Genomic DNA, 25,012 nt, shown 5'->3' on the forward strand with positions numbered 1-25,012 from the left:
ATTGTACCATCGCATGTGAATGAAAGGCGTTAGCAACATCTGCCCGCTCCTGCACCTACACTTTTGCTAGTTTACATTGAGCCCACCAGAATTTGACGGCGCTGGCAAAGGTAACTTCTCGAAGGAAGAAACCATTATCATGGAATTGAAGAGATAACTCGGAAAAACAGTTTGTGTGCAGTGAGAGGAACGCTAGCCCCACCTTCATACGCAGTTCTACTGCGACTTATGCCGTGAGGCTGACACATCGTGTAGCGATGACATGAGAAATGTAAAACTAGCGACAGTACAATCAAAAAGTCTGGATAGAAGCATTGATAACACCAAGGATTAGGTAAGACTCCAAGCTTCAGATCGTTATTGTCCTCGATCAAAAGTTGCGATAAGTTTACCGCTGGGGCAACGCAGTAACACCAATGTACAACAACCACAACGAAACATCATTCACAATAATATGTGAAACTTGGTAGACGTGGTAATGAAATAATTGTACGACTCTCGCTACGAAGAAACGACTTCGTATTGCAATGTGCAGTGTAAGAACCAGCGTGCGGTTGCTACCTGCGCTAATGGATCGTGCCACGAGACTCCGACGCATCGAGCCTCGGAACCGAGCCCAGTAGATTGGATAGGAGGGCATGCGTGCTTCGCGTTGCGCAGGGCAACGACTTCGTGACGTTCACGTACGGACGTCACCGTGACGACAATCCGACCGAGTATAACACTTGTCCTCTTCCACCTGTGGTGATCGGTGTGTTGGTATTTGCAGACAGAGAAACATGCACGCACACTCGGAAATGTTGAGTCGTCACGTGACAGCACCAACGGCACCTGGTTCGAAGCAATATATCATTGCTAGGCACTAGGGAGACGCACTTTCAAAATCGCACGATGTATTGAATTACGCGTAGAACAGCGAGGTGCAGCTGATGCTAGCTAGGGTCTCTATCAGGATACCGTCCTTCTACCTGGGGTGGTCGCCCGACTGAAGAATACGCTGCCACCTAGCGCACGATAAAGCCAAGTCACGATAACTGCGATATCAACGTCCATCTCTGTTGAGGAGATCGATGGTCTTTAACCAAGCTGAAACGTTGACGCGGCGCTCAGCTTGCTCCGCCGTGGCTTAGCCTATGGCCTCGACGAAGTCGTTCAGCCACAGAAGGTCAATGATGACAAGGCGGTTTTCTTGGCCGACCAGAGCGGCGGGCATGTTCCCGCCATGGTACCGTAGAGCTTCCAGAGAGGGAAGGTAGCGGCTCAGGTGGCAGCTGCACACCCGGGCCGAAGTCGGCCGGAACCAACAGGGCGGGAGTGGACGGAGCACCAGCGGTCGAAGCCGAAGCAGTCACGACCGGATCCAACGAAGCACAAGCCAGTGCACCACGATTCGTCGGTGCAAGAACCGATGAAGCAGGAGCCGTCGCAGCCGAAGTAATTGGAGCCGAAAATGACGGAGCAGCAGCCGAAGACGCGGGAGACGCCGAACCTGGCGAAGCAGAAGCCGCCCGAGATAGCTCTTTCGGAGCGCCGGCACGAGTCGTTGTGACTTTGGGCGTCGGGGAGGCAGACGATGAACCGCGTGGGACGATGACCTCGATGGGCGGCCGCCGACTACGCGGTGTACACAAGCGGTGAACTCAATCCCGTAGTCAGCGATCGTCCATCGAGGTCATCGTCCCACGCGGTCCATCATCTGCCTTCCCGACGAACCCTTCGCGCCTCGGTCGGAGCTGAGGGTCTGGGCTTTGGCGCGAACTGGAACTATATTAAAATGCATAATTATTCAGATGAAATTACGTAGGTATCCTCCGACTTGGCTGCCGCGGTCTTTTCAGCAGTCCCGTGGTGGACGAGTCGGTTGCTGTGGCTGTCTGCTTGGCTGGGTCGCTTCAGCGCGTGTTTTGGGACACCAGGGTCCCTGCGAGTGTGGAAGGTGTCAACGCCAATTTTTAATCATATCTTTGAGCCTTGCTATCACGGATCGACCACTGTACGGACTTGATTAAAGATCAGGAAAGCCTTGGCGAAGCAAGGCCAGAGTCATGCCCTCGGCCTGGGCGTGCTCAGCACTACCCCACCTGGATCCCAGCGATCTATACGTCGCTCGAAGCTGCAGCACGATATCTTCTACAAGCGTAGTCTTAGCACGGTCGAGAGAGCGCTCACATGTGTACGAGTGGATATGCGTCAGCTTGGCGTGGTCTGTCGCGATCCACCTGAGCCGCCAAAGCACCGTTGCACAGGCTGCAGGGGTCTGCCATGGTTCTGTCAAATGGAATGTGTGGTAGTAGCACGTCAGACTTGGATAAAAGTAATTAATCCAAATATGCTTCATTTTCTTTGCATGTGACCCGGGTCGTCGCCAATCACTTCAATTGATGACTATGCATAAACAACTTCGCTTTATAGTGAAAAATCTGTTAATAATACCTAGGTATTGTGCGGCCATGACACCGCACTTCAATGCAAACCCAAAACGTGACATTCCCCTAAATTGAGATGTCATCAGCACTTGTTGTCGGCAATGCAGCCATCATTCGCTCCGTTTCCTCGACTAACCAGTTTTGGACGTACTGCGAGTTCTGGCGGGATCTAAGGACCTTGTCCTGGGCGTAGTTGATACCTTCGGAAAGTCCTTCCTTTGTATAGCCGGACACACTTATCGACAATAGACGAGTGTACCGGGTTGAGCGGTGAAGGTGTCACAACAATCCACGTATTATTGTAAAAGCGGAGGACTGTCGTCCCGATCAGCGTCGTATCGACCCCTACGAGCACGGTCCGAGCAGGCTCATCAAATCTGCACATGTTCTGCATCCCGCTCATCTTCAATGCTTGAGAATCGCTCCGTACAAGAATATCATAGTTCTTCCTCATCGTGTTTGGCTCAACCATCTTCTTCTGCTGAGACTAATTTGTGTCGACTGAAAGAATGATGGCAACAGCGTTGGCTCGATGAGCGAAATTGAATCCAGCTACAAAACCGACGCCTTCCTTTGAAGTTCATTGTGTATTGCGCTTTCGTTGCCGATTGTAACAAATTCGGTGCGAAGTGCAGGCGGAAGACTGTTCACAAACTTTATCTCCTGAACACCGCAAACAAGCAAGTTTTGGTCAGCAATATGGCAGTAAGTTTCATGGTTAACTCTCTCAAGCCCACCTGGAATGTACGCTGATCGTTCAGGATGCTTTTCAGCGAGTCGGCTAGCTGCACTTGGTTGGCGAGAATTTCTCTTAATCTGCGGTTCATTTCTTCTGAGTGAAGTCTTGCACGGTATTCATCGTCTATCAGTGGGTTCGAACTCCTGTGCGCAGCGTTCGATGGCGGCGGAGATAAAAGTTGTCCGCGAGAGCCGTGGTTCAGATGCTTGATGTAGTTCTCCATTTCCTGCGCTCGTTTCCGCAAGTACAATATTTCAGCTTTCTTCTGCTGCTGCAGTCGCGTCGACGAACTCAATGTGCATCTCTTCCGCTTAGCTTTCACTCGCCGCTTCTTCGACTTCATCTTTATGACTCCAGCTTCCAGTGGCGTATTAACAACATCGTCAGCTTGGATCGGCGAGCCACTCTGCGAGCCATTACTTGCGATGTTACTAGAATAGTCCCAGCTTGCATTAGAGCTGTCTATACCCAAGTCAGTTTTAACTTCCCATCGATGAAGGCGATAGTCTCCTCCAGCGACTCGATAGGATCTTGATCAACACGAAAGAGACTCATCCTGGACCATCGAGGAGTGTACCTGTAAGCCGATAGCAAAGCACGCTTACAAAATACAGCACACGTTGGACACTAACGTTTTCGAGTATTGCTGTCAGGGTCAAAAGCACCAGTTCGTTGTGCAAACAAATGACTTCATAATCGTCTAGCTGTACAGTAGTGACAGACACTGGCGTAATAGCCGCTTTGAAGTATTGAGGAATGCAACTCTTACGTCGTCGGACGCATTATTTCAAATTGCCTAGGTTCGTTCCCGGGACGTACTTCAGTATGTTGGGTTTACGTAGGCTTGTTTGGTGATGTAAAATTCTCCTGTACAATGATGGCTTTAAGAGCCCTGGTGACCGGAAAAAATCTCGGAGATTCTAGGATGATAAAACAATCATGGGGAGTTGTGCGGTATATATCGAACCAAAGGTCGGAAAACTAGATCAACCTATCTCCCCTATATGCGAACCGCTGCGTCTACCGCCTCAAAGCTTGATCAACGAGTGCATTCTCGATTCGCTCCTGATAGGAACGGATATTCCCTACCATGTTGCCAACTATAAATCGAACGACTGCCCGAGCGTGGTCAGGATTATACTCCACTCTAGGCTCTTTGTCAATCGAGACGCGAGAACAGAACTGTAGCAGCGACAGCTCATGATCGGGATCAGAGGCTGAAGATCGCTTGGTGACCGCATAACCACGCAGATGGTACGTCAATCCAGCGATCGCTTTGTGCTTGATTTCGACCGGGGTGACACTTGACACGAATACGATCATGTCGCGATCAGCTTCCACATAGCGCCGAACAATCTGCTTAGCTTTCATATCTGCTCGAGCGTAGTTCGAGTGGAGCTCCTTGGTAAAGTCTTCGACGATCGTATAAGGTTGGTCGAGGTTCTTAATGATCGCAAGCAACACCGCCATAAGATGAAAACTGTCAGCAACGTTTTGACACCACAACCAGCTAGCCTACAAACATACAACACCAGTGATCACCTTCGCAGCTTTTTCGTAAATTCCTCCGTTTCCGAAGTGCTTCTCAACGCCTTTGAAGTGATCCCATGCAGCCTCTGCTGTATCCCGCAGCCCGAATGGCATGATCTTGTTAGAGAAAAATTCAAGGTATCTCCCATCAACGCCTTCCCGGATATGAACATCATTAGTCGAATTCTCCATGGTTGCCAGTCCATTGGCTGCAAACACTGCATCCACCTCCGCGTAGGTAGATTCCAGGTGACCAAACAAGTCCCGAAACGCGTCAATGTCCCCATGGAAATCCAACACTCGACTGAGTTGGTGTTCTGCCGCACGCGGATCCTTGCCACGTGCACACTCGACGACCTGGGTCAACGCCAAAACAACGAAAACATTCCCGAATCTTTAATGCGGACTCTACTTAAAAAAAAAGAAACTGTTCGATACTGGAAGGTCTCACTTACTCGTTTTCGCAATAGGTTGGCCAAGTCAGCAGCGGCCTTCCTTTGCCGCTCCAAAAGGAGCCGCAACCGCGCATTCTCACGCTCTGCATCCTCGCGTCGCTTCCTCTGTCGACCCGCGATCCCTTCCCAAACACCGAGCCCTTGCGTCGATTCACCATGATGAACTATCACCACTGTCGGGACATTCTCTCGACAAACAACAGAAGTCGCGTTCGTCTGCGCCTGTTGCTGCAGATGACTCAACTCCTGCTCCAACTGCACGGACTTCTCCCTGAGGTAGGCCAGCTCGAATTTCATTTCGTCCCGAGCTCGATTCGGATTGGCTTGTGGTTTTCTGGGCCTCGACGACTTTCGTTTTCTAGTTGTTGTTCGTGAATCCGTAGTGACTGTTGCGTCCGGTATGGGCAATGGTATAGTTGCCAAGGTCTCAGTTGGGAGCTGGTCACTTTCGTCTACCAATGAAGCGACGTCGAATGGCAAGAGCTCGGAAGATGGCGACAAGAGGGTTGTGACGCTGGGAGTGAGCTCCGAGATCTCGCCAAAGGTTTCAATGGCGCATTCCTCCACGAACCGCAGCGTCGCCTCGAAGGTGTCCGAGTCCAGCTCGTCCTGCATGGTGGATGGTCAGGCGAAACTTTTTGGACTGACTCACTCTGACGCAACTATCAGGATAGCTAACCAATCGGGGCGCGCAATTAGACCAATTGTTTTTGTACACTGTTGCGAAATTGATATAACGGCGTATTTTGCCAACACAGCAATATTGCAGGTACCGATAGATTTAGCGATCAAAACTGCCTGGACTAGCTATCGTCACAGGCTGGTTAATATTTGGTCCTCTTCTAATCGCTTATCTCGACGAACATGACATCAAACGCAACTCACATCCAAACACACGTTAACGCCCCGCGCGACGTTCACAGTATCTGCACTGGCGGGGTCAACTGGCGGTCACTTTGAAATGTCCGGGCTTCACGACTGGCTCGACTTGGTAGTAGAGAATATCGTTCGTGGGTGTGGTGCGGGGTCGATAAGGCGTTCTCTGCTCTCTTCTTGATAACCGCGACGGCGCCAATGGCCGCGACACACGCAGCCGCAACAGCGAGAAGCACCGGTGTCGATGGACCGGCCGATGTGCTGGCACTGGTGCCTACTGTAGCCGCATTGAATGTCAAAACTACAGCCTTATCCGCTTCGGCGAGAACCGCATCGTCGGGGATGTTTCCACTACCGGAGACTATCCGGGAGCCTCGACGATTTCTGCAACGACGAAAATGAGCGAGTCATCAAAGGAAGATGTCAGCGCTGGCAGTAGCCGCGGCTGTCACAACTGCCTGCTTGTTCACAAAATTGCCGGCTCCGATCCCGTTGCCTGGTTGCAACGCGGCGTTTATTGGTAGTGCTGACTCAAAGCTGTTCCTTTGTTGATAGTCAGAAAGACCTGCAGACCGGGTGATGACTACGTAGCCATGCAGGTTGTTTGCCCGTAGAGGGGTTAATTCTTACTCCACTAGCACGGATTCGTAGGTCGTTCGAAGTTCATCTCGTCCCGAGTTTGATTCGGACTGGATCTCTACGATTAATTGGCGGTGAGATGCCCACATTCTCAGATGGATGGATGGTCGGATGAAGCAGTATCAAGATGGGAATGCTGCGTCTCCAGGGGAGTCCGAGGTCTCTCCGATTCGGAGCCCGAAGGTTTCACCGGGAGTTTGTCTGGATCAGTCCGGCTTTAAAGTGCTGTACCGCTGACACACTTGGCGTTATAGTAGCTTTTGCCGTTCGCCCTTGCGACGTCATGTGGCACGAAGGCTTGTTCTTGGTCTGCGCGTGGTGGGTCTGGTCCGTGCGAACATGTGTGGAGGGAGGGGACGGGATCTCCCTCTTGCAATTTGCGCGGCGCACAGCGAGACCAGAAGCAACCAAATGCTTTCACTCCACGACTTCGGCGCAGGGACAGAGTACTACTCAGCGGGGCCGCGAATATGGCGGACACGCCGTCGCTCCGGAAGTTGATTACCTTCGCTGGCGATAGCAACGATGAAGTGTCGTGCTCGCGCGTCAGCGTCAGTGGCGGCGCGACCTACTGCATCATAGGGCCAGTGTGCGGCAGCGTGGCCGATGGGTCGACAACGCCGGCGTGGGGCACGTGTCCATCCAAGGGGAACGCCGCGATCGCCAACTGCCTCCCGTCGTCTCCGAGTTACGCTACAGGTTGCGTGGCCCCGGCCGATGCGCACTGCGTACTCGCCTCCGCCAACCACTGGGAGTGCGTTTTCCCAGACACAAACAACGCCGGCAGCGCTGGCACAACGATCACGGCCGCACCACTCTCGGCGTCATCCAACCACCAGGTGGCCATGTCGGCCTCGAACCCGAAAAGCACATCGTCCGAGTCGCAGATCGAGAAGCTGGTCCACTCGCCCAGCGCAGCGCTCAACGTCGTCGTTGGTGCGTTGTGCTGCATGATTGCTATCGCGGGGCTCGTGGTAGCCAAGAAAAGACACAATAAAGCGCGCTCCTCGAGCTCCTCGAGCACCAGTGGGCTGTCCTCGTCCGACAACTCCGGTATTATGAGGCTCTAGTATTTTAACACGACTAAAACAAGTTGCCGTTGGACGACGCCAACCAGGCTTACCAGTGTTGCAACGTCGTAATCACGAGTCAGTATTTTGGCCATCCCGTCCGCGCCAACGAGTTCTCCCCAAGCTCTCTACGGCAACAGCAACTTGTCCATTTGACGTTGCGATCTTCCACCTGCAGACACGCACGCGTCAAAATTCTTGTGGTGTCGTGCGATTGCAGTCGCCGCTCGGATTCCGAGGGCGGACTCGGCGGGAGTCGCGTCATGCCTAGTTGGTCGTGACGCAACTCCATTCGCTCTAGCTGGTCGTATCGCCTAGCGATTGGACAGTGGACTCCGCAGTACCGGACACCTAGCACTCACCTAGTCCATGTATAACAGTGCCCCGCGTCCTGGCCAGCAGGGAAGGGCCGCACAGCAAGCAAAGGTGAGTTGAACGGTGTCACATACTGGGCGACCGTCTCTTGGCCGCCGTTCATCCTCGAGCCTGAGGATGCAGTCATGCTGCAGGCGCCTGCCCTATGCGAGGGTTATTCAGACTTTAGCCTCGTGCCACGCACCCGGGTCACCATATCGCTATCCGCCGTGCGCCAACGCCTGCTCCGCCCTTCGTGTCGTCTACGAAGTCGCCACTTCTCAGCCAACATGCCTCCGCACCGCCAGCACTCCGCCGACTTCCAGCTGCAGCTCGACCTCGTCAACGACGAGAACAACACACGCAGTGTCGCCCAGCAACTGCCGCCCGTGGCCGAAGGATGCTCGAGACTGTACCTATGCCGTCACGGCCAGACAGGTGAGCAGCCATTGCCATTGCCTATTGGAAAATGGACCCTTATGTCCACCCTGCTAGTCGCACATTGCATCTGAAAGTTAACGGACGGTGTGTTAATTCTTCCACAGACTACAACATGCAGCGCAAGCTTCAAGGTCGCGGCGTTAACATGCCGCTGAACGCCGAGGGCCTGGAGCAGGCCAAGTGCCTGGCCAAGGCCATGAAGGACGTGCCACTTACGGCCATTTACAGCAGCGCGTTGAAGCGCGCCTTCCAGACGGCGGATACGGTGGCGCAGCTCCACCCGAAGATCGAGGTGCAGGCGTTCCACGACATCGAGGAGATGAACTTTGGTCAGCTGGAAGGCCACCCCATGGAGCTGCATGAAGAGCAGATCAGCACCATGTTCAAGAGGTGGGAGCAGGGCGAGTTCAACGTCGCGTGGCCAGGAGGTGAAAGCCCGCTAAATGTCGTGGCGCGCGGCGTCTCCAAGATCACGGAGGTGGTCAGCAACACGCCGCCCAAGGAGCAGGTACTGATGGTCACGCACGGCCGCTTCAATAAGATCGTGCTGGCTCAGATGCTGCACGGGGAGCTAAATCGCATGACGGAGATCCACCAGGACAACACGTGCGTCAACGTCATTGACTTCGATCACGCTACTCAGACGTACCACGCCATGGTGCTCAACAACATCAACCACTTGCCGGGTCCGCCGTCGGTGTAGATACCGACGCGTAAATTACTATGGGAACATTATTGCGCCTGTATAACGGGAAAGCGCGCGTAGACGAACGATTAGATGAATATTGCCAGCAAAATCTCGTTCGAAGCGCGGCGTGAGAGTAAGTTATATTATAAAATATCCAATGTTCTCGCGTCTTTATTTTGGGGAATTCATGAATTCCTACGCTGTGTTGCTGCAGTGCGCATCAACTACTACTACAAAGTTGTTGCCTGGTAAACTTGCTCAGTATCGTACCTACGGGTAATGATTTGCTTCGGCATGAGGTTCGGTTCGAAGCGCACTCTCTGCTGGGCGTACCGCACCAGTTGCTACTTGTTTTTCTTCGTGCCCACAACTTCAGACCATGCAACTTGGGAGATACAAGTCAGCTGTAATTGCTCAGATGGCGTATCGGATTACCTTCAACCTCTGCCACAAGCGTGGTAATCGCTTAACATCGCATAGGTTCATGTTGAGCTGCGAACAGCAATGAGATCATTTCCGGATCTACATTCTTGCTCCAACGTCAAGAAGCAAACCGTTCCCAACGCAACTTCTCTCCGATGCGTGTCTCCAGCTTCGTGGCTTGCGCTTCGCTAGCGCTCAGTTCAGCCAACCTCATCGTTAACGCCGGCACGTACGACGTTGTGGTGGTAGGTAGTGGTCCTGGAGGTCTTGTAGCTGCCGAGTACTTGTCGCGGGACCCCAACGTGTCCGTGCTGATCCTCGAAGCCGGGCCCAAGTCGATGGCTGCAACAGGAGGCACTGATGCACCCGACTACGCCAAAGGAAGTGGGCTGACCAAGTTTGACATACCTGGGCAGTACGATCTCATCATGTATAATCCGGACAACGAGCAGTACCGTGTCGACTGGGTCTCAGACGCCTACATGTGGCTCGGCAAGACTGTCGGTGGATGCTCGTCTATCAGCTCGGTGACTTACTTTCGTCCACCTGATATCTACACGAACCAGTCGCAGTGGCCATTCTCTGCGTCTCAGATGAATGCCAAGATGGACGAGAATGAGAAGATGCACGAGCACACGGACGTTCCTTCTCCTGATGGAAAATGGTACACTCAAGAAGGCTACGCTCTCGTTTCAAAGGCATTGCTGTCACTAGGCTACTCCAAACGAACCCTCAATGATCCAGACGCTCGAAACAACAAACACAAGACATTCGGTCACGTCCCCTTTACAATTAAGAACGGGCAGCGCGATTCTCCTGCTGCTGCATTCTGGGCTCCGATGAGTACACGAAGCAACGTCAAGCTCTTGACGAAAGCTAAAGTTGACTTCTTGGTGCGCGACGCGAAAGGAAAAGCTACGGGGGTGGTCTACAACGGAGGATCACAAGCTCTTGTAAGCGCACGAGGGGCGGTTTTGATGGCGGCTGGTGCTTTGGGAACACCCAAGGTACTGATTCAAAGCGGAGTTGGTCCAAACTCGCAGCTTGACCTGCTTGAAAAAATCGGCGGCTACCCTGGTATTTCTCAGGACGCAGGGCGAGTGGCGAACCCCAACGTTGGGCGCAATTTGTTCGATGCAAACCTCATGTATGTGTCGTTCTCACACCCAGATATGAAGTCGTTCATCTTCGACAATATGCCACCCGACGCAATATCTCAGTACATGAACAAAAGTCACACTGGGCCTTGGGCTGGTGCAGGTCCGACACTTATCAGCTACGAAAGCTACGAGGTTCAAGGTCGCAAATACGATTTCCAGTCAAACGTCCTCACTCACGGTTTTGGAGAACTTGGTCAGAAAAAGAACGCCTTCACGGTTGCCATGTATGTGACCAACCCTGAATCTCGAGCACACTCTGGATTTGATGTCAATGGTGACTGGCGAGCTTTCAATGAGGGTGATGCATACTTCGGTACACCTCGTGATCTCGCAGCGATGCAATCGTACGTTCAGAAAATGGTTCGCGTCCTGGAAGACAGCGGTGCGACCTTCATCTCCGAAACTGGATCGGACCCCGCTGCTGTTGCCGATTTTGTTGCGTCAACCGACAGCTACATCTCCTATTTTTTCGGTGGCACTTGTTATGTTTCTAATGATGCCAGTGACATCGAGCGCTGCGCAGACGAAAAGCTGTGTGTCGTGGGTCTGGAAAACGTGTTCGTCGCCGACGCAAGTGCTATGAAGGAGAGCACCGTGAGTCCGTACGGTTTTGTAATGTACATTGGTCGCGAGGCTGCTGACCAGGCGAAGAGATACATCGCTTCTAACAAGGGCAGTACGGACGACACTTGTTTGCCACTGGAAAATGATGTGGATTTCCAGGGTGGTGACATCGGTCAGTCACACAGTTCCTCTGCGGATAGATGCTGCTCAATTTGCTCCAGCACAAATGGTTGCCTTGCGTTTACCTGGACAAACTACAACAGAGGAACATGCTGGCTTAAGAGCGGGAAAGGAATCATCAAAACCAAAAGCGGTGCTGTGTCAGGAGTTCTCAAGTCAGCATCGAGCTGCCCGGCCCTGGAAGACAATGTTGCGGAACCCCACGGCGTCACGATGATAGCTAAGTCTTCCGAGAAATGTTGCTCCGTTTGCAAGGCAACTGGGGGATGCAAGGCTTTCACGTGGAAGGACCAGAACGGAGGTACATGCTGGGTCAAGGGTGGCAAAGAGAACAAGTAAGACGTGCACGGAGTGTAAACAGACGATGCCAATCCAATACTACTTGTTAAGAAAGTGTCGAGGTGATGCATGCGCGGAAGCAGTCGGTTAATTGCTCTGTCTCGAAACAACACTGACCCATCACTGCAACAGCAACCCACCACCTCGTCCACGAACCGCTCTCCTCGCTAATGTGTGTGCAGACGGAGATCGGCTCATCGATCAGCTACCTATTTACCGGACCATGACGATGTCGTCAATCTTGAGGATCATGCGCACGCACTCGGTGGCCAGCGAAATCTCGCTCGTGTTGACCAGCAGCGGCTGCAGCACGTTGAGCTCATACATATCACTAATGGCGCCCTTGCGCACGTTAATGCCCATGCTCGTGTGGCCCTGCGCATGCTTGGCACGCAGCTCCGTGACGATGCCGATCGGGTGGAGTCCGGCGTTCTCTGCGAGTGTGTAGGGCACCACCTCCATGGCGTCAGCGAAAGACTGCAAGCAGTAACTGGCCGTGCCCTCCAGCGTGCGGCCGTAGGCGGCCAGCTTCTGGGCCACCTGGATCTCAGGCGCGCCGCCGCCGCAGATCAGGAAGCGCTTCTTGACCAGCGAGCGCACTACGCACAGAGCGTCGTGCAGCGAGCGGTCAGCCTCCTCGAGCACCAGCTTGTTGGAGCCGCGCACCAGGATCGACACCGTCTTGCCCGGGTTCACGATCTCCGTGATCTTGACGACCTTGTGGCCGCCCACCGTCTCCTCCTGCACCAGGCCGGCCGTGCCCAGCTTCTCGGGGGTCAGGTACTCGATGTTCGCCACGGGCAGGCAGCCCAGCGTCGTGGCAATGTGCTCGATGTCGTTGCGCTCGATGTCCGTGATGACGCGGATGCCCATCTTGGCCAGGAAGTGGAGCGACAGGTCGTTGGTGGCGTCGCGCAGGATGCTCTTCTGGATGAGCAGCACGGTGGCGCCCGACTTCTTGACCTTCTTGCACAGGTTCAGGATGTACTTGCGCTCCTCGCGCAGGATGCGGTCCATGGCGGCGTAGTCGTTGATCACCACGTTGCTCTCCATGTCGGCCTTGGGCGCCGAGAGGCAGAACTGGATGAGCGCAATCTTGGCGTTCTCGAAGGTGGTGGGGGCCGCGCCGCTGGCCGTCTTGTCGAAGCCCTTGCTGAACACGAGGCCTTCCACGAGCTCCGAGTCGTCGATGGTGCCGCCCAGCTGCTTGACCACGCGCACGGCGTTGAGGTCCACGTTGGTGGCCGACGCGATGTCGATGACCTTGAGCACGGCGTCCACGGCGATGGGCGACAGGCGGTCCGCGTACTCCGAGATGACCTTGGAGGAGAGCGACGTGTTGACGCAGTTGATGAGCTCCTCGCGGTCGGCGAGAGCCACGGGCCTGGCCATCTCCGTCAGGATCTCCTCGGCCTTGACGGCGGCCAGCCCGAAGGCCTCCGAGATGTTGGTGGGGTGGATGCCCTTGAGCAGCAGGTCCTCGCAGGCGCTGAGCAGCGCGCCGGCGATCACGCAGACGCTGGTGGTGCCGTCGCCGGCCTCGATGTCCTGCGACTTGGACAGGTCCACGAGCATCTTGGCCGTCGGGTGGTACACCTGCATCTGGCTCAGGATCGTGGCGCCGTCGTTCGAGATGATCACCTCTCCGTTGCCCTGCTGGATCATCTTGTCCATGCCGCGCGGGCCCAGGCTCGTGCGGATGGCGTTCGCGATGGCTGCGGCCACGTAAAAATTGTCGCTTAGTTTTGTGTAATATCCAGATATTTTACGCTGACAGGTCAGAAACCTTTGGCGGCGATGATGTTGGACATGCGCACGTCCTTCTCCTTCTGCTTGCCGCGCAGCGTCTCGCCCGTGGGGCGCGCGATCGTGGCGGGGGCGGCCATGCTAGGACAGTATCGGGGGACGGCGGCGGAATCTTTGGCTGGACAGCCAAGCCCTCTCAATTGCACAACGCGCGCGCATTGGCTGAAATTGGACTCTAGTGGAGCTGCTCGGTTTCGACCAATGGCAGAGCGGATTGGAGGACCTGCGGATTGTTATGCTGCTTTGGAGACGGATTTTTTGCCTTTCGGTGTGCGTTGCTTCTACTGGTATGATACGACGGCCGTCCTGGACCCGCGAAGTGATGGCGGCCAGACGCAGTGTGAAGAGCATGGGGACTGTGGCTCGTGGCTCTGGATCGATTCGTGCCATATCTCCGTCACCTTTACCCCCCGCCTGTGTTACTCGGATGTTGATACCTGCTGGAAACGCATGCCATCAGAAAACGGCTTGAAACCGGAACAGTATCGATGCACTACCTGTAATAACGGATTCACCGAGGCAGTCTATAAGCAACAGCTGGTGGGGCTTATCCTGGAAACACGACAACAGTGGCCATCACGGGCATTGACCACCCTGGTCAATGGTAAGGCAGATGTCCTTTACCTCTTGTCGGGAGGAACTGCGTAGCTTGCATCGGCTTCGTCTTTCCCATTATTCATTTGCTTCCCGAAGGACCAAGCCCCGAGCTAAAGTCCCTACCGTCCACGCGCGTACAACTTCCATCTACCAACCTCTCCGCTCGACCACAGTTGAAAATGAGGCGCTCCTGGATGATGCTCGTGTCTGCCATTGCAGTGGTGATTGCCTCGCCCGTTTCCGCACAGACCTATGTGCGTTCTGGCAACGAAGTCAGCACTACCAACGCCGCGGTGCAACCAGGCCACGGGATCGGAGCCGGCAGTTTCGTGAACGGACAGGCAGTCGTGACAGCCGCGCCTACTGTAGCCGCAACGAATTTCAAAAATACAGCCTTGTCCGTTTCGGACGAGAACCGCATCGTAGGGGATGTTTCCACTGCCGGAAGCTATACGGGAGCCACGACGATGACTGCAACGACGAAAACGAGCGAGTCATCAAAGGAGGATGCCAGCACCGGCACCAGTGACAGCACATCGGCCGGTCCGTCGACACCGGTGCTTCTCGCTGTTGCGGCTGCGTGTGTCGCGGCCATTGGCGCCGTCGCGGTTATCAAGAAGCGAGCAGAGAACGCCTTGTCGACCCCGCGCACACCCATGGACGATACGATCTACTACCAAGTCGAGCCAGTCGTGAAGCCCAGACATTTCAAAGTGAACCGCCAATTGACACCACCAGTGCAGATACTGTGAGCGTCGCGCGGGGCGTTAGTGTGTGTTTGGATGTGACTTGTGTTTTGATGTCGTGTTCGTCGAGATAAGCGATTAGAAGAGGACCAAATATTAACCCGCCCGTGACGATAGCTAGTCCAGGCACTTTTGATCGCTCAGTCTACAAGTGACAGCATTGTATCCACACTGCAACTATTACTGAAAAAAATATTCTGCGCGATCTGATTGGCCAGTCAGCGTGAAAGTCGCTTAAAAAGTGATTCAGTGCGTCGGAATGACTGACGAGCTCGATGCCAGCGCAATTCAGGCGATACTAAGCTTCGTGGAGGAATGCGCCGTGGAAAGCATCGCCTCCTCGGGGCTATCAGAGCTCACGCCAAGCGCTGCGGTCTTCTCTTCACCGTCGGACGCACCGCCCTTGGAGTTCTTGACGGTCGCCGCCGCACCATTCGTGGGAAGTAGCGACCACCCATCCGGTTCTACTGCTAATGAGAATTTGGCAGCACTGTCATCACCGATGGCGTTCACGGTGCCTATGGGGGCTCAAAACTGCCAACCTGCGACTAGAAAGCGCAAACCCTCGAGACCCAGGAAGTCCCAGGCCAATCCGAACCGAATACGGAACGAGCTCCGATTCGAGCTGGCCTTCCTTCGGGAGAAGGCGGCGCAGATGGAGCAGGAATTGAACTCGTTGAAACTGAAGACGCAGCAGGATTCGACTTCTATTTCCTGTCGAGTGAAGACGCCGACGGTGCTGATTGTCCCTCGCGGGGGATCAACTCAAGGTCTAGATGCCTGGAAAGGAATCGCGAATCGCCAGAGGAAACGGCGCGAGGATGTAGAGCGTGAGAATACGCGTTTGAAACTCATTGTGGAACGACAGAGGAAGGTCGCTGGTGACTTGGCCGATCTGCTGCGAAAACGAGTGAGCAACCCTTTCAGTCTTGCTACCTGTTGCTCGTTTTGTTGATTCCGTACTAATGCGCACTGTGTCCAAAACATCCGCCTTGACTTTGAACCAGGTTGCTGAGTGTTCGCATGTCAAGGATCCGCGTGCTGCAGAACATCACCTCGTTCGTGTACTGGACTTCACAGGTGATATAAACGATTTCCGGGGCTTGTTTGGCCACCTTGAAGCTGCTTACGCGGAGGTGGATGTAGTGCTTGCATCAAACGGGCTGGCGACTATGGATACACCAACAAATGATGTACATATTCGGGAAGGCGTCGATGGGAGATATCTGGAATTCTTTGCAAACAAGGTCATGCCGTTTGGGCTACGCGATACAGCAGAGGCTGCATGGGATCACTTCAAAGGCGCGGAGAAGCATTGCGGAAACGGCGGGCTGTACGAAAAAGCGGCGAAGGTGAGCAATGATATTGATTTGTTTGAAGAATACCTATCAATAGTTGTGATGTTAAATGTTCCTGATACAAGTGTATATTCTTGCATTGGTTCGCCTTATGTGATCATTCAGAAGCTCGACCAACCATTTACCGTTATCGAGGAATTTACCAAGGAGTTGTACTCGAACAGCTCTCGAGCAGATATTAAAGTAAAGCAAATCGTTCGGCGCTATGTGGAAACAGAGCGCGACATCATCGTGTTCGTATCAAGTGTAGCCCCCATCGAGATCAAGCACGAGGCGATTTTTGGACTAACATACCATCTGCGCGGCTACGTAGTTACGAAAAAATCTCCAGCGGCCACGCCAGGGCACGAGCTGTCAATGCTGCAGTTCTGCTCGCGCATCTCGATCGACAAAGAGCCTGGCATCTTGTATGATCCCGACGACGTTCGAGCAGGGATCCGGTTTCTGATCGGCAACACTGTGGGTAATATCCGTTGCTACCAGGAGCGAATCGAGAACTCTCTGGTTGATCACGCGCTGACGCGACAATTTTGAGAAATTGAAGTTGTGTGCCAAGGATTTTTGCAGTTTCAGTATCGTAAAGTGTATATGTCCGAGCTTGTGGTAATGCTTTTATCCCATTGTTCATAATGATGGCTTTGGCAACACCTTAAGCACTTCGTACAAAACTTGATGCATGTTCTGATTCTATTTGTTGTGGGAGAAATTAACAAGCTGTGGTAAAACTTCCTTCCTAGCAATGTTTCACGCGCTCTAGCATTAATCGCTGCCTGGAGACTCCATTTGTCGTCTCAGAGCTTGATCTACCAAAGCATTCTCAATTCGCTCTTGATAGCATCTGAGGTTACCCGCCGTGTTGCCGATCAAAAACCTGGTTAGCGCCCGAACGTGAACAGGGTCGTACGCCACACCAGGCTCTTTGTCAATTGAGATGCGGGAACAGAATTGTAACATCGACAGTTCGTGATCTGGTGTGGATGCTGGAGATCGCTTGGTGACCACGTATCCGCGCAGGTGATACGTCAGTCCGGCGATCGCCTTGTGCTTTATCTCAATGGGATTAACTCGACACACGAAGATCACGACATCCCGGTCCGGCTCAACATACCGTCGCACGATCTGCTTCATCTGCATGTCTGCGCGAGAACTATTCGAGTACACCTCCTTCGTGAAGTCTTCTATGATTGTGTAGGGCTGGTCGAGGTTCTGTTACACGAAACAAAAAAAGTTACCACTCTGTTTGATGAACAACACGAAGCGATCACTTCCAACTTACCATCGCCGCCTTCTCGTACAGCTCGCCGTTCCCGCAATGTTTCTCGACTCCTTTGAAGTGATCCCAGGCTGCCGCCGTTGTGTCATCTAGTCCAAACGGCAGCACTTTGTTCGCGAAGAACTCGAGGTACTTGCCGCCGACACCCTCGCGGATGTGTACATCTTCGGTCGGAATATCCATCGTCGCGAGGCCTGTCTCCTCGAGCACAGAATCCAAGTCTTGATAAGCATCTTCAAGAATCTGGAACAGCTCGTGGTACTCGCCCATGTCGCCATGGAAGTCCAGCACGCGCGTAAATCGGTTCTCCTTGACACTCGGGTCCTGAGCGTCCGCACACTCAGCCATCTGCAGCCGCAACACAACAGCATACACAGCAACGAATGAGCATCGCCCCTCTCTCACCACCTTCCACTAAAAACTACCATCACACTCACTCGCTTCCGCAGCAGCTTGCTCAAGTCAATGGCGACCTTGCGCTGGTGCTCCACGGTCATCCTGAGCCGCGCATTCTCACGCTCTGAGTCCTCACGTCGTCGTCGCTGTCGATCAGCGACGCCTTTCCAGGCGCAGAGCACCTGGGACGATGGGCGGGAGCGTCGCGCTCCTGAGACCGTGGCCAGAGCGGTCGTGGTCTGCCCCCCGTCACAGAGCAGGTTGTCCTGCGCCTCGGGCTGCAGCGCCTGCAGCTCCTGCTGCAGCTGCGTGACCTTCTCCCGGAGGAAGGCCAGCTCGAAGCGCAGCTCGTTGCGCGCACGGTTCGGGTTGGCCTGCGGTTTTCTCTTCCTAGTGGCCTTCTTGGGCTTGGCGGCTTGGGTGGCGGCCGCGCCGGCGCGGTGGGCCCCCGTTGCGACGTGGTTGGCCGTGACCAGCTGCCCCGCAGTCCCCGAGTCAACCGTGGCGGCGGAGGACGCGGGGGAGCACGCGGGCGACGGCGCGACGCCAATGGGCAGAAGCTCCGGCGGGATGTCGTCCGCCAGCCGCAGCGAGAACGAATTGGACACGTCCGAGCTCACGGACAGCGCCGGCAGCTCGGCCGAGGCCAGCGCGTCGCTCGCGTACTCCTCCACGAAGCTCAGCGTGGCCTCGAAGGCGCGCATGTCGTCGTCGGCGTCCCCCAGGAGCTCCATTTCCAGTCGTTTGGTGCCGCTAGCCTCGCTGAATTGTGGTTGTGGGAATATTGGCCAAGCAGAAGGCAGAGAGCGCTGCCGTAAAAAGGGGGGCAGCACCTGTAGACGAAGCTGCAAGTGCTGTAACGTTAATTCGACAATTGATTGAGGAGACTGCTCATTGAGCAGATACCGGAACGGTTACATGGTCGGGGAAGTGCTGTTGAGTGAGACCAACGAGTTCGTTATGAACGCGAAGCTGTCCATGACGGCTAGCGCTGAGATTGTAGATAAGGCACCGAATTGTGCTAATTTTGGGGTGCGTTTTTGACAAGAACGGTGTCTTAAAATCCCCCGGTTCTAAACCCCCACGTGCCCAACTGACGGCTGCATGTACATGTAGTTGAAGACGATTGGTGACGAAGGATATGCTGCGCCTGCACATCCCCTCGCCACGTTTATCGACAATGCTTCTCGACCGCGGTGAAGCTGCTCACTGACCAGGGCGTCAATATTCTTCACTAGAAAGTAGGCTACAACGAAGTCGTTCTAGCATACAACATACGGACAAGTCTGAAAAATATTCATTCGTGGCAGCATGTTCTGCTTCTTCTGTTCCTTTTGCCAAAATCCACGTGATTCGCATTATATAGTTTGACAGCATCGATACATATGTAATACGAAGAGAGAGAGAGAGAGAGAGAGAGTAGAGGAATTGCTGCTGGTGGTTTTTGGACGGGAAGATTCTCGTGTCAGCGCGAGATACGCTTTACAGCTACTTCAACCTCGTTTATTCGGTGGGGGTTGTGATTATGTAAGGCGATGATTATGTGCGCACGATGCTTATGTGGAGCGGAACACGGGGTCGCTTAGTTCGAGGCATCCTAGCTCTAGAAAAGGGACGGCTACATCGTATCACTTACCTCAATGGACTTGCCTTTTTCGTGACATCAGCGTCTCCGCCTTCGCCAGTGGTCATTTCTTCTTCGCAGTTCGCATTCACAAGGCAACACAAGTTGCTGTAGGACGAGGACGGCATTCGCGTGCTCACGGTGGCGCTGAGCTTCGTGGATGAATGAGTCCCTTCTCAATACTCGACCGCCATGTTAAAGACTCTAGTACTTCGTGCGACTTCAGCAGCAGCAGCAGTGGACTCCGTCAGAGCACCAGTATTTTTAAGCGGAGGGCCATCGTTCATCATCGCCTGGAGTGAGGCAGCCGACGTTGCATACGTTTTCCTTCGGACGAGGATTGACAAACCGAAGATGGTGGTAGCCAACCTGAATTGGGTTTGTGGCCAAACCCAATACGAGGTGGCTTATCTTCTTGCTGGACTGGAGGTTAAATGCTCCTCATTTCAGCAACGCCGTCAAGATCAAACGAAATGCGATAATTTTCTCCATGCGAACCATCATCAAAATGAAATTGATCCGGTTGACCGCCCGTAAGATTCCACGATAAATGACGCTCATGTTTGACTTTTTTCGGGTGCTGTGTATCGGGAAGCGTTTCCAAGAACTCATCGTAAATGATTTGGTGGATCAAGTACGAGGTCACCAAGGCTAAGATCGGTCGACACAGCGTCGTACTAAGTATGAGGAATTACGGGCTGCGTTTGCTGCAGGTATTCAATTTTCCACGTAGTATGCTCGTGTTATATGCTTAGTTCGGAAAACGTTTCGAACGATGTCGGTCATTCAGTGGTACTGGTCATCGCCTAGTCAGCGATCAGTGGGCTTAGCTTGACATGTAGCCTGCTCCGTTGGAAAACTCTCGGGTAGTCTCCAGAAAATTGAAAAGCGCATGCCGTGGCTGTGACTCGAATATGATTTAAAAGACGTATCAAGTGCAAGCAAGTTGACACAATACCAAGAACTAGCGAGGTTCGTCAGCTGGGTGATCAGAGCTCGCAACGGGCACCCGAAAGTCGGGTACCCGCCCATGTGACTTTCGGAGGGGTACGGGTACCCGAGTTAAATCGGCGAAGGGAGTCTCGAATTGGTTCGCCGTCTAGATTGTTTTCCGTCCAGACGTGGAGGACACAAAGCGCACGCAGATCGCAGTAAAGGCAATTACACGTAGTTATAATGTAGCCACCCTATTATTAATTAATATGGTCATTGTAGTTTACCGAACATCACTATTCTCACTTACCTTTGGTGTTAGACTGCCTCTAATCCATCTTGCTTTCTTGGTGCCATGGAGCAAACTCTTGCAACAAGATAGAACCCCACGCTCGGCGTAAATATGAACGCAGGTATCAACTACGAAGCTTAGTATATATTTGTGCCTATTTCACACAGTTACGCATCATATTTGGTGACGCGTTAACTCCGGGCGGGTAGATCCGAACGGGTACGGTTGTATGGACGGGTCCGAGTACCCGAACTTCACACAAGAACCACTTAGGTGGATTCGGGCACCCGGCCGTACCAGCCGAGCAGGCAGGGTGAACCGACGACTTCTGTTTGCGAACTCTTAGTGATGAACTCGGACTCGTTCGGCATACTTCAGTATCGCATTGGTATCGGTGAATAATACGTCAATTGGGTGCAGGAGAGTTCCCTGTTGTTGATACCGTACGGGAGAAACAGGTTGAAATGCTGTCGGTATGAAGCCGTGCTTCCACGTCTGCACTCCCAATTGCGTTATGGAGGCTATGCGGGGGTTGGCTAGAAAAAGGGCGGCCCCATCATATCAATGGCTTCGATGGACACGTCCTTTTTTTTGCCAAGTAGAAGTCGCGTCACGATGACCACTAGAATTTTCAGCCGTGATTCATTTATCGTCCGCCCTCAGCACCATGGCGTCCCTGCAGGACGGGGAAGACGCGCGCGTGCTCGAGGCGGCGCTACGCTTCGTGGACGAATGCTTTCTCGACACTTCCGCCACCACGGCTGAGACTCTCCTGCCTCCTGCTGCTATATTAGCAGCAGCACCGCTGTTACTAACAAAGAATGAGCAGAGCTCTGCAGAGTCCAGCGGAGGGCCATCATTCAGCATCGCCTGCAGAGAGGCAGCCGCAATGGAGCCGCTCGGCATGAAGATTGGAGGTAATAGTGCAGAGCTCCTCCAATTGAGTTTCCCTACAGAAGAAGAACTCGACGGCTGGCCTCAGGCGTCGAGTCTGAAGAAGGTGGCAGCCAACCCCAACCGAGTTCGTGACCAGATCCAATACGAGGTGGCTTATCTCCGTGAAAAAGTTGCTGAACTGGAGCTACAGCTGCGGACACTACAGATAACTAAAGGTGTTCCGCGTCGGAATCCATTCACCAAGTCGTCCGTCCCGCGGTGCTTCGGCGAAGTACCACGCGTTTGGAAAGAGGTGGCGAGTCGTCAGCAACGGCGTCGGGATCAAGCGAAACGGGAGAATGTTCGCTTGAGAATCATCGTCGAACGAAAGAAGAAAATGGCCACGGGGTTGACTGCGCTACTTCACAAGCAACTTGCTCAACAGGTAAGCTTCGTTTATATAGTGTACATATTTTCGAGGATGAGCCTCATTTTCTTATTGTTCGTAGGCAACCGAATGTTTGCGTGGCAAAGGTCAGCATTACTCTGAAAGACTTGCAACTTGTGTGCTGGACTTTCGAGGCGATATTGGAGGCTTCAGCAGCCTGTTTCAAATTCTTCGAAGTGCCTATCACGAAGTTGAAACTGTATTTACATCCAGCGGTCTGGTATCGATGGAAATCCCGATCAACGACGTTCATGTTCGCGAAGATGTCGATGGCAAGTACATTGAGGTTTTCTCCAACAAACTGCTTCCATTCAGTCTTTGCGACACTGGAGAAGCTGCGTGGAATCACTCCAAAGGAGTTGAGAAGCACTTCGATAACGGCGGATTGTATGAAAAAGCAGCGAAGGTGCGTTAGATGCAAACCGGAAACAGCATTACACCTAATGTGGGCCATTGCTGATAAATTCATGCCTGCAGAATCTTGACCAGCCGTACACTATTATCGAGGACTTCACAAAAGAAATGTTCTCCAACAATTCTCGAGCTGACGTGAGAACAAAGCAGATCGTGCAGCGTATTGTAGAGCCTGATCGAGATGTAATCCTCTTCGTGTCAAGCGTTACACCAACTGAGATCAAGAACAAGCCACTCGATGGACTGGTCTACCACGCACGGGAGTATACAGTGATCAAACGCTTCTCAGAGTCAACTCCCGAGCATGAAATCTCGCTGCTGCAGCTATATGCGCGACTTTCTTTTGATTACAAACCTGGCGTTGAGTACGACTTAAGACACGTACGCTCGGTCATCCAATTCTTGAAAGGCAACTTTGGAGGCAGTCTCCGATGTTACCAAGATCGCGTAGAAAATGCTCTGGTGGATCAAGCGCGAGTTCGCCTCGACTAAAAGTAAAATCAGTCGACCTTGTGTCGTTAGAGAATTTTATGTGTTGGAAGTGCTGTGGCTGGGTTTCACATGCTGTAGTATACAATACTACATGCGATACGCTTCGGTTGGTTTCTGGGTAGATAGCTAGCAACGTGTACCATTGTCGTCCAAGATTCATTTCGTTATGAGCTCACAGTGTTAATTGTCGCGTCAACGCTCCATCAACCAGAGCATTCTCGATTCGCTCCTGGTAACATCGGATGTTACCCACAGTGTTGCCGATCAGAAACCTGGTAAGTGCGCGAATGTGGTTGGCGTTGTACGTGACGCCAGGCTCCTTGTCAATCGAGATGCGGGAACAAAACTGCAGCAGCGAGAGATCATGCCCAGCGGTAGCGACTGGCGATCGTTTTGTGACGACGTAACCTCTAAGGTGGTAGGTCAACCCAGCAATCGCCTTGTTCTTGATCTCGATGGGAGAGACTTTGGATACGAACACGATGATATCGCGGTCTGCTTCCACATAGCGTCGAACGATTTGCTTCAGCTGCATATCTGCCTTCGAATTGTTGGAGAACATTTCCTTGGTGAAGTCTTCGAGGACTGTGTAGGGTTGGTCGAGATTCTACAACATGCAAACATGGCAAACATCACAAACGTCATCAATAGAACCAGTGTCCGCAGTATGCAGCGCTTGTCGTTAGCAATGCGTACCTTAGTTGCCTTCTCGTACAACCCACCGTTTCCCCAGTGTTTGTCCACTCCCTTGAAGTGATCCCATGCAGCTTCAGAGGTCTCACTTCGTCCGAACGGTAGCGCCTTGTTCGCGAAGAACTCGAGGTACTTTCCCCCAACACCCTCACGGATATGAACATCATGTGTAGGAATATCCATGGTCGCGAGGCCGTTCGCATGAAGCACTTCATCCACTTCGTGGTAGGCATCTTCGAGGTGCTGAAACAGTTCCTGAAACTCGCCAATGTCGCCGTGGAAATCAATCACGCGAGCCAAACGACGCTCGGAGACATAGGGGTCGGTCACATGCGTGCACTCATTCATCTACACCGACAAGCAATACACCACTCATCAAATAAGCAACACCTCACACCTTCAACCATCGACCGACACGTACTCGTTTGCGCAGTAAGTCACTCAAATCAATAGCCACCTTCCTCTGGCGCTCGACGATGAGTTTGAGTCGCGCATTTTCGCGCTCTGCGTCTTCCCTCCGTTGTCTCTGTCGTCCAGCCACTCCTTTCCAAGCAGAAAGCACTTGAGGCGAGCTCGAAAGCTGCGTGCTCGACCCCTCACTACCTCCTCCCACTTCTCCATTGCTCGACAGATTCACTCGCGGCCGCAGATGCAGCGAGCTCAGCTCCTGTTCCAGCTGCGACACCTTCTCCCGGAGGTAGGCCAGCTCGAACCGGAGCTCGTTCCGAACTCGGTTCGGGTTCGCTTGAGGCTTTCGGGGTCGGTTCGACTTGCGCTGCTTGGAGGGCTGCGGCTTGGCACCGGTGGTCGCCCCAATGCTGAATGTCGCCCCCGTTGTCGCCGAAAGCTGCTCCGCCATTGCCAGGGGCATGGTGGTCGAGGCCTCAGCGGTAGAGGCGTCGGCGGCCAAGAGCTCCGATGGCAGCACGTCTGACAGTCGGAACGCCAATGAGCTGGAGGCGTCCGAATTGTCCACGAGCGGCGGCAGCGCCGGCGGGTTCAAGGAGTCGTTGGCGTATTCCTCCACGAAGTTGAGCGTGGCCTCGAAGGCGCGCATGTCTTCGTCCTCGTCCAGGAAGTCCATGGCTGAGCGGGTCCGTTCGTCCGAATACATGCACTGACTAGGACAAGTACCGTGATCGGTTGGGTTTTACGTCAACCACTTGGATTCAGTATAGGA

The 25,012-nt window shown here is 53.4% G+C and overlaps 9 protein-coding genes across 9 annotated transcripts; 5 read left to right on the forward strand and 4 right to left on the reverse strand.

Annotated features, from left to right (window-relative positions):
• Positions 1 to 2,978: 2,978 nt before the first annotated feature.
• IUM83_09947 (M96 mating-specific protein family) lies at positions 2,979 to 5,765 on the reverse strand (the record flags this gene model as incomplete). Its single annotated transcript, XM_067934424.1, has 6 exons — positions 2,979 to 3,089; positions 3,164 to 3,391; positions 4,483 to 4,608; positions 4,708 to 4,812; positions 4,924 to 5,052; positions 5,151 to 5,765. 6 exons carry the CDS (start codon positions 5,763 to 5,765, stop codon positions 2,979 to 2,981), a joined length of 1,314 nt encoding a protein of 437 aa, XP_067793422.1.
• A 1,370-nt stretch (positions 5,766 to 7,135) lies between these two features.
• Positions 7,136 to 7,735, forward strand: IUM83_09948 (Mucin-like protein; the record flags this gene model as incomplete). The annotated part of the gene is made up of 1 exon (XM_067934425.1): positions 7,136 to 7,735. The coding sequence occupies one exon, from the start codon at positions 7,136 to 7,138 to the stop codon at positions 7,733 to 7,735; it is 600 nt and encodes a 199-aa protein (XP_067793432.1).
• A 644-nt stretch (positions 7,736 to 8,379) lies between these two features.
• Positions 8,380 to 9,233, forward strand: IUM83_09949 (putative phosphatase PhoE; the record flags this gene model as incomplete). The annotated part of the gene is made up of 2 exons (XM_067934426.1): positions 8,380 to 8,527; positions 8,635 to 9,233. The coding sequence occupies 2 exons, from the start codon at positions 8,380 to 8,382 to the stop codon at positions 9,231 to 9,233; spliced, it is 747 nt and encodes a 248-aa protein (XP_067793368.1).
• A 563-nt stretch (positions 9,234 to 9,796) lies between these two features.
• On the forward strand, positions 9,797 to 11,884 carry IUM83_09950 (Cellobiose dehydrogenase; the record flags this gene model as incomplete). The annotated part of the gene is made up of 3 exons (XM_067934427.1): positions 9,797 to 11,145; positions 11,305 to 11,537; positions 11,691 to 11,884. The coding sequence occupies 3 exons, from the start codon at positions 9,797 to 9,799 to the stop codon at positions 11,882 to 11,884; spliced, it is 1,776 nt and encodes a 591-aa protein (XP_067793423.1).
• A 213-nt stretch (positions 11,885 to 12,097) lies between these two features.
• Positions 12,098 to 13,770, reverse strand: IUM83_09951 (T-complex protein 1 subunit delta; the record flags this gene model as incomplete). The annotated part of the gene is made up of 2 exons (XM_067934428.1): positions 12,098 to 13,599; positions 13,671 to 13,770. The coding sequence occupies 2 exons, from the start codon at positions 13,768 to 13,770 to the stop codon at positions 12,098 to 12,100; spliced, it is 1,602 nt and encodes a 533-aa protein (XP_067793287.1).
• A 1,522-nt stretch (positions 13,771 to 15,292) lies between these two features.
• IUM83_09952 (M96 mating-specific protein family) lies at positions 15,293 to 16,804 on the forward strand (the record flags this gene model as incomplete). The annotated part of the gene is made up of 5 exons (XM_067934429.1): positions 15,293 to 15,943; positions 16,041 to 16,113; positions 16,180 to 16,385; positions 16,497 to 16,624; positions 16,705 to 16,804. The coding sequence occupies 5 exons, from the start codon at positions 15,293 to 15,295 to the stop codon at positions 16,802 to 16,804; spliced, it is 1,158 nt and encodes a 385-aa protein (XP_067793310.1).
• A 346-nt stretch (positions 16,805 to 17,150) lies between these two features.
• Positions 17,151 to 18,794, reverse strand: IUM83_09953 (M96 mating-specific protein family; the record flags this gene model as incomplete). The annotated part of the gene is made up of 3 exons (XM_067934430.1): positions 17,151 to 17,597; positions 17,668 to 18,012; positions 18,102 to 18,794. The coding sequence occupies 3 exons, from the start codon at positions 18,792 to 18,794 to the stop codon at positions 17,151 to 17,153; spliced, it is 1,485 nt and encodes a 494-aa protein (XP_067793309.1).
• Positions 18,795 to 21,576: 2,782 nt separating this feature from the next.
• On the forward strand, positions 21,577 to 23,139 carry IUM83_09954 (M96 mating-specific protein family; the record flags this gene model as incomplete). The annotated part of the gene is made up of 3 exons (XM_067934431.1): positions 21,577 to 22,230; positions 22,295 to 22,639; positions 22,711 to 23,139. The coding sequence occupies 3 exons, from the start codon at positions 21,577 to 21,579 to the stop codon at positions 23,137 to 23,139; spliced, it is 1,428 nt and encodes a 475-aa protein (XP_067793315.1).
• Positions 23,140 to 23,311: 172 nt separating this feature from the next.
• IUM83_09955 (M96 mating-specific protein family) lies at positions 23,312 to 24,916 on the reverse strand (the record flags this gene model as incomplete). Its single annotated transcript, XM_067934432.1, has 3 exons — positions 23,312 to 23,746; positions 23,836 to 24,180; positions 24,254 to 24,916. 3 exons carry the CDS (start codon positions 24,914 to 24,916, stop codon positions 23,312 to 23,314), a joined length of 1,443 nt encoding a protein of 480 aa, XP_067793314.1.
• Positions 24,917 to 25,012: the final 96 nt, after the last annotated feature.

Source organism: Phytophthora cinnamomi, assembly GCF_018691715.1.
Source record: "Phytophthora cinnamomi strain GKB4 chromosome Unknown Contig29, whole genome shotgun sequence".
Taxonomy (NCBI): domain Eukaryota; phylum Oomycota; class Peronosporomycetes; order Peronosporales; family Peronosporaceae; genus Phytophthora; species Phytophthora cinnamomi.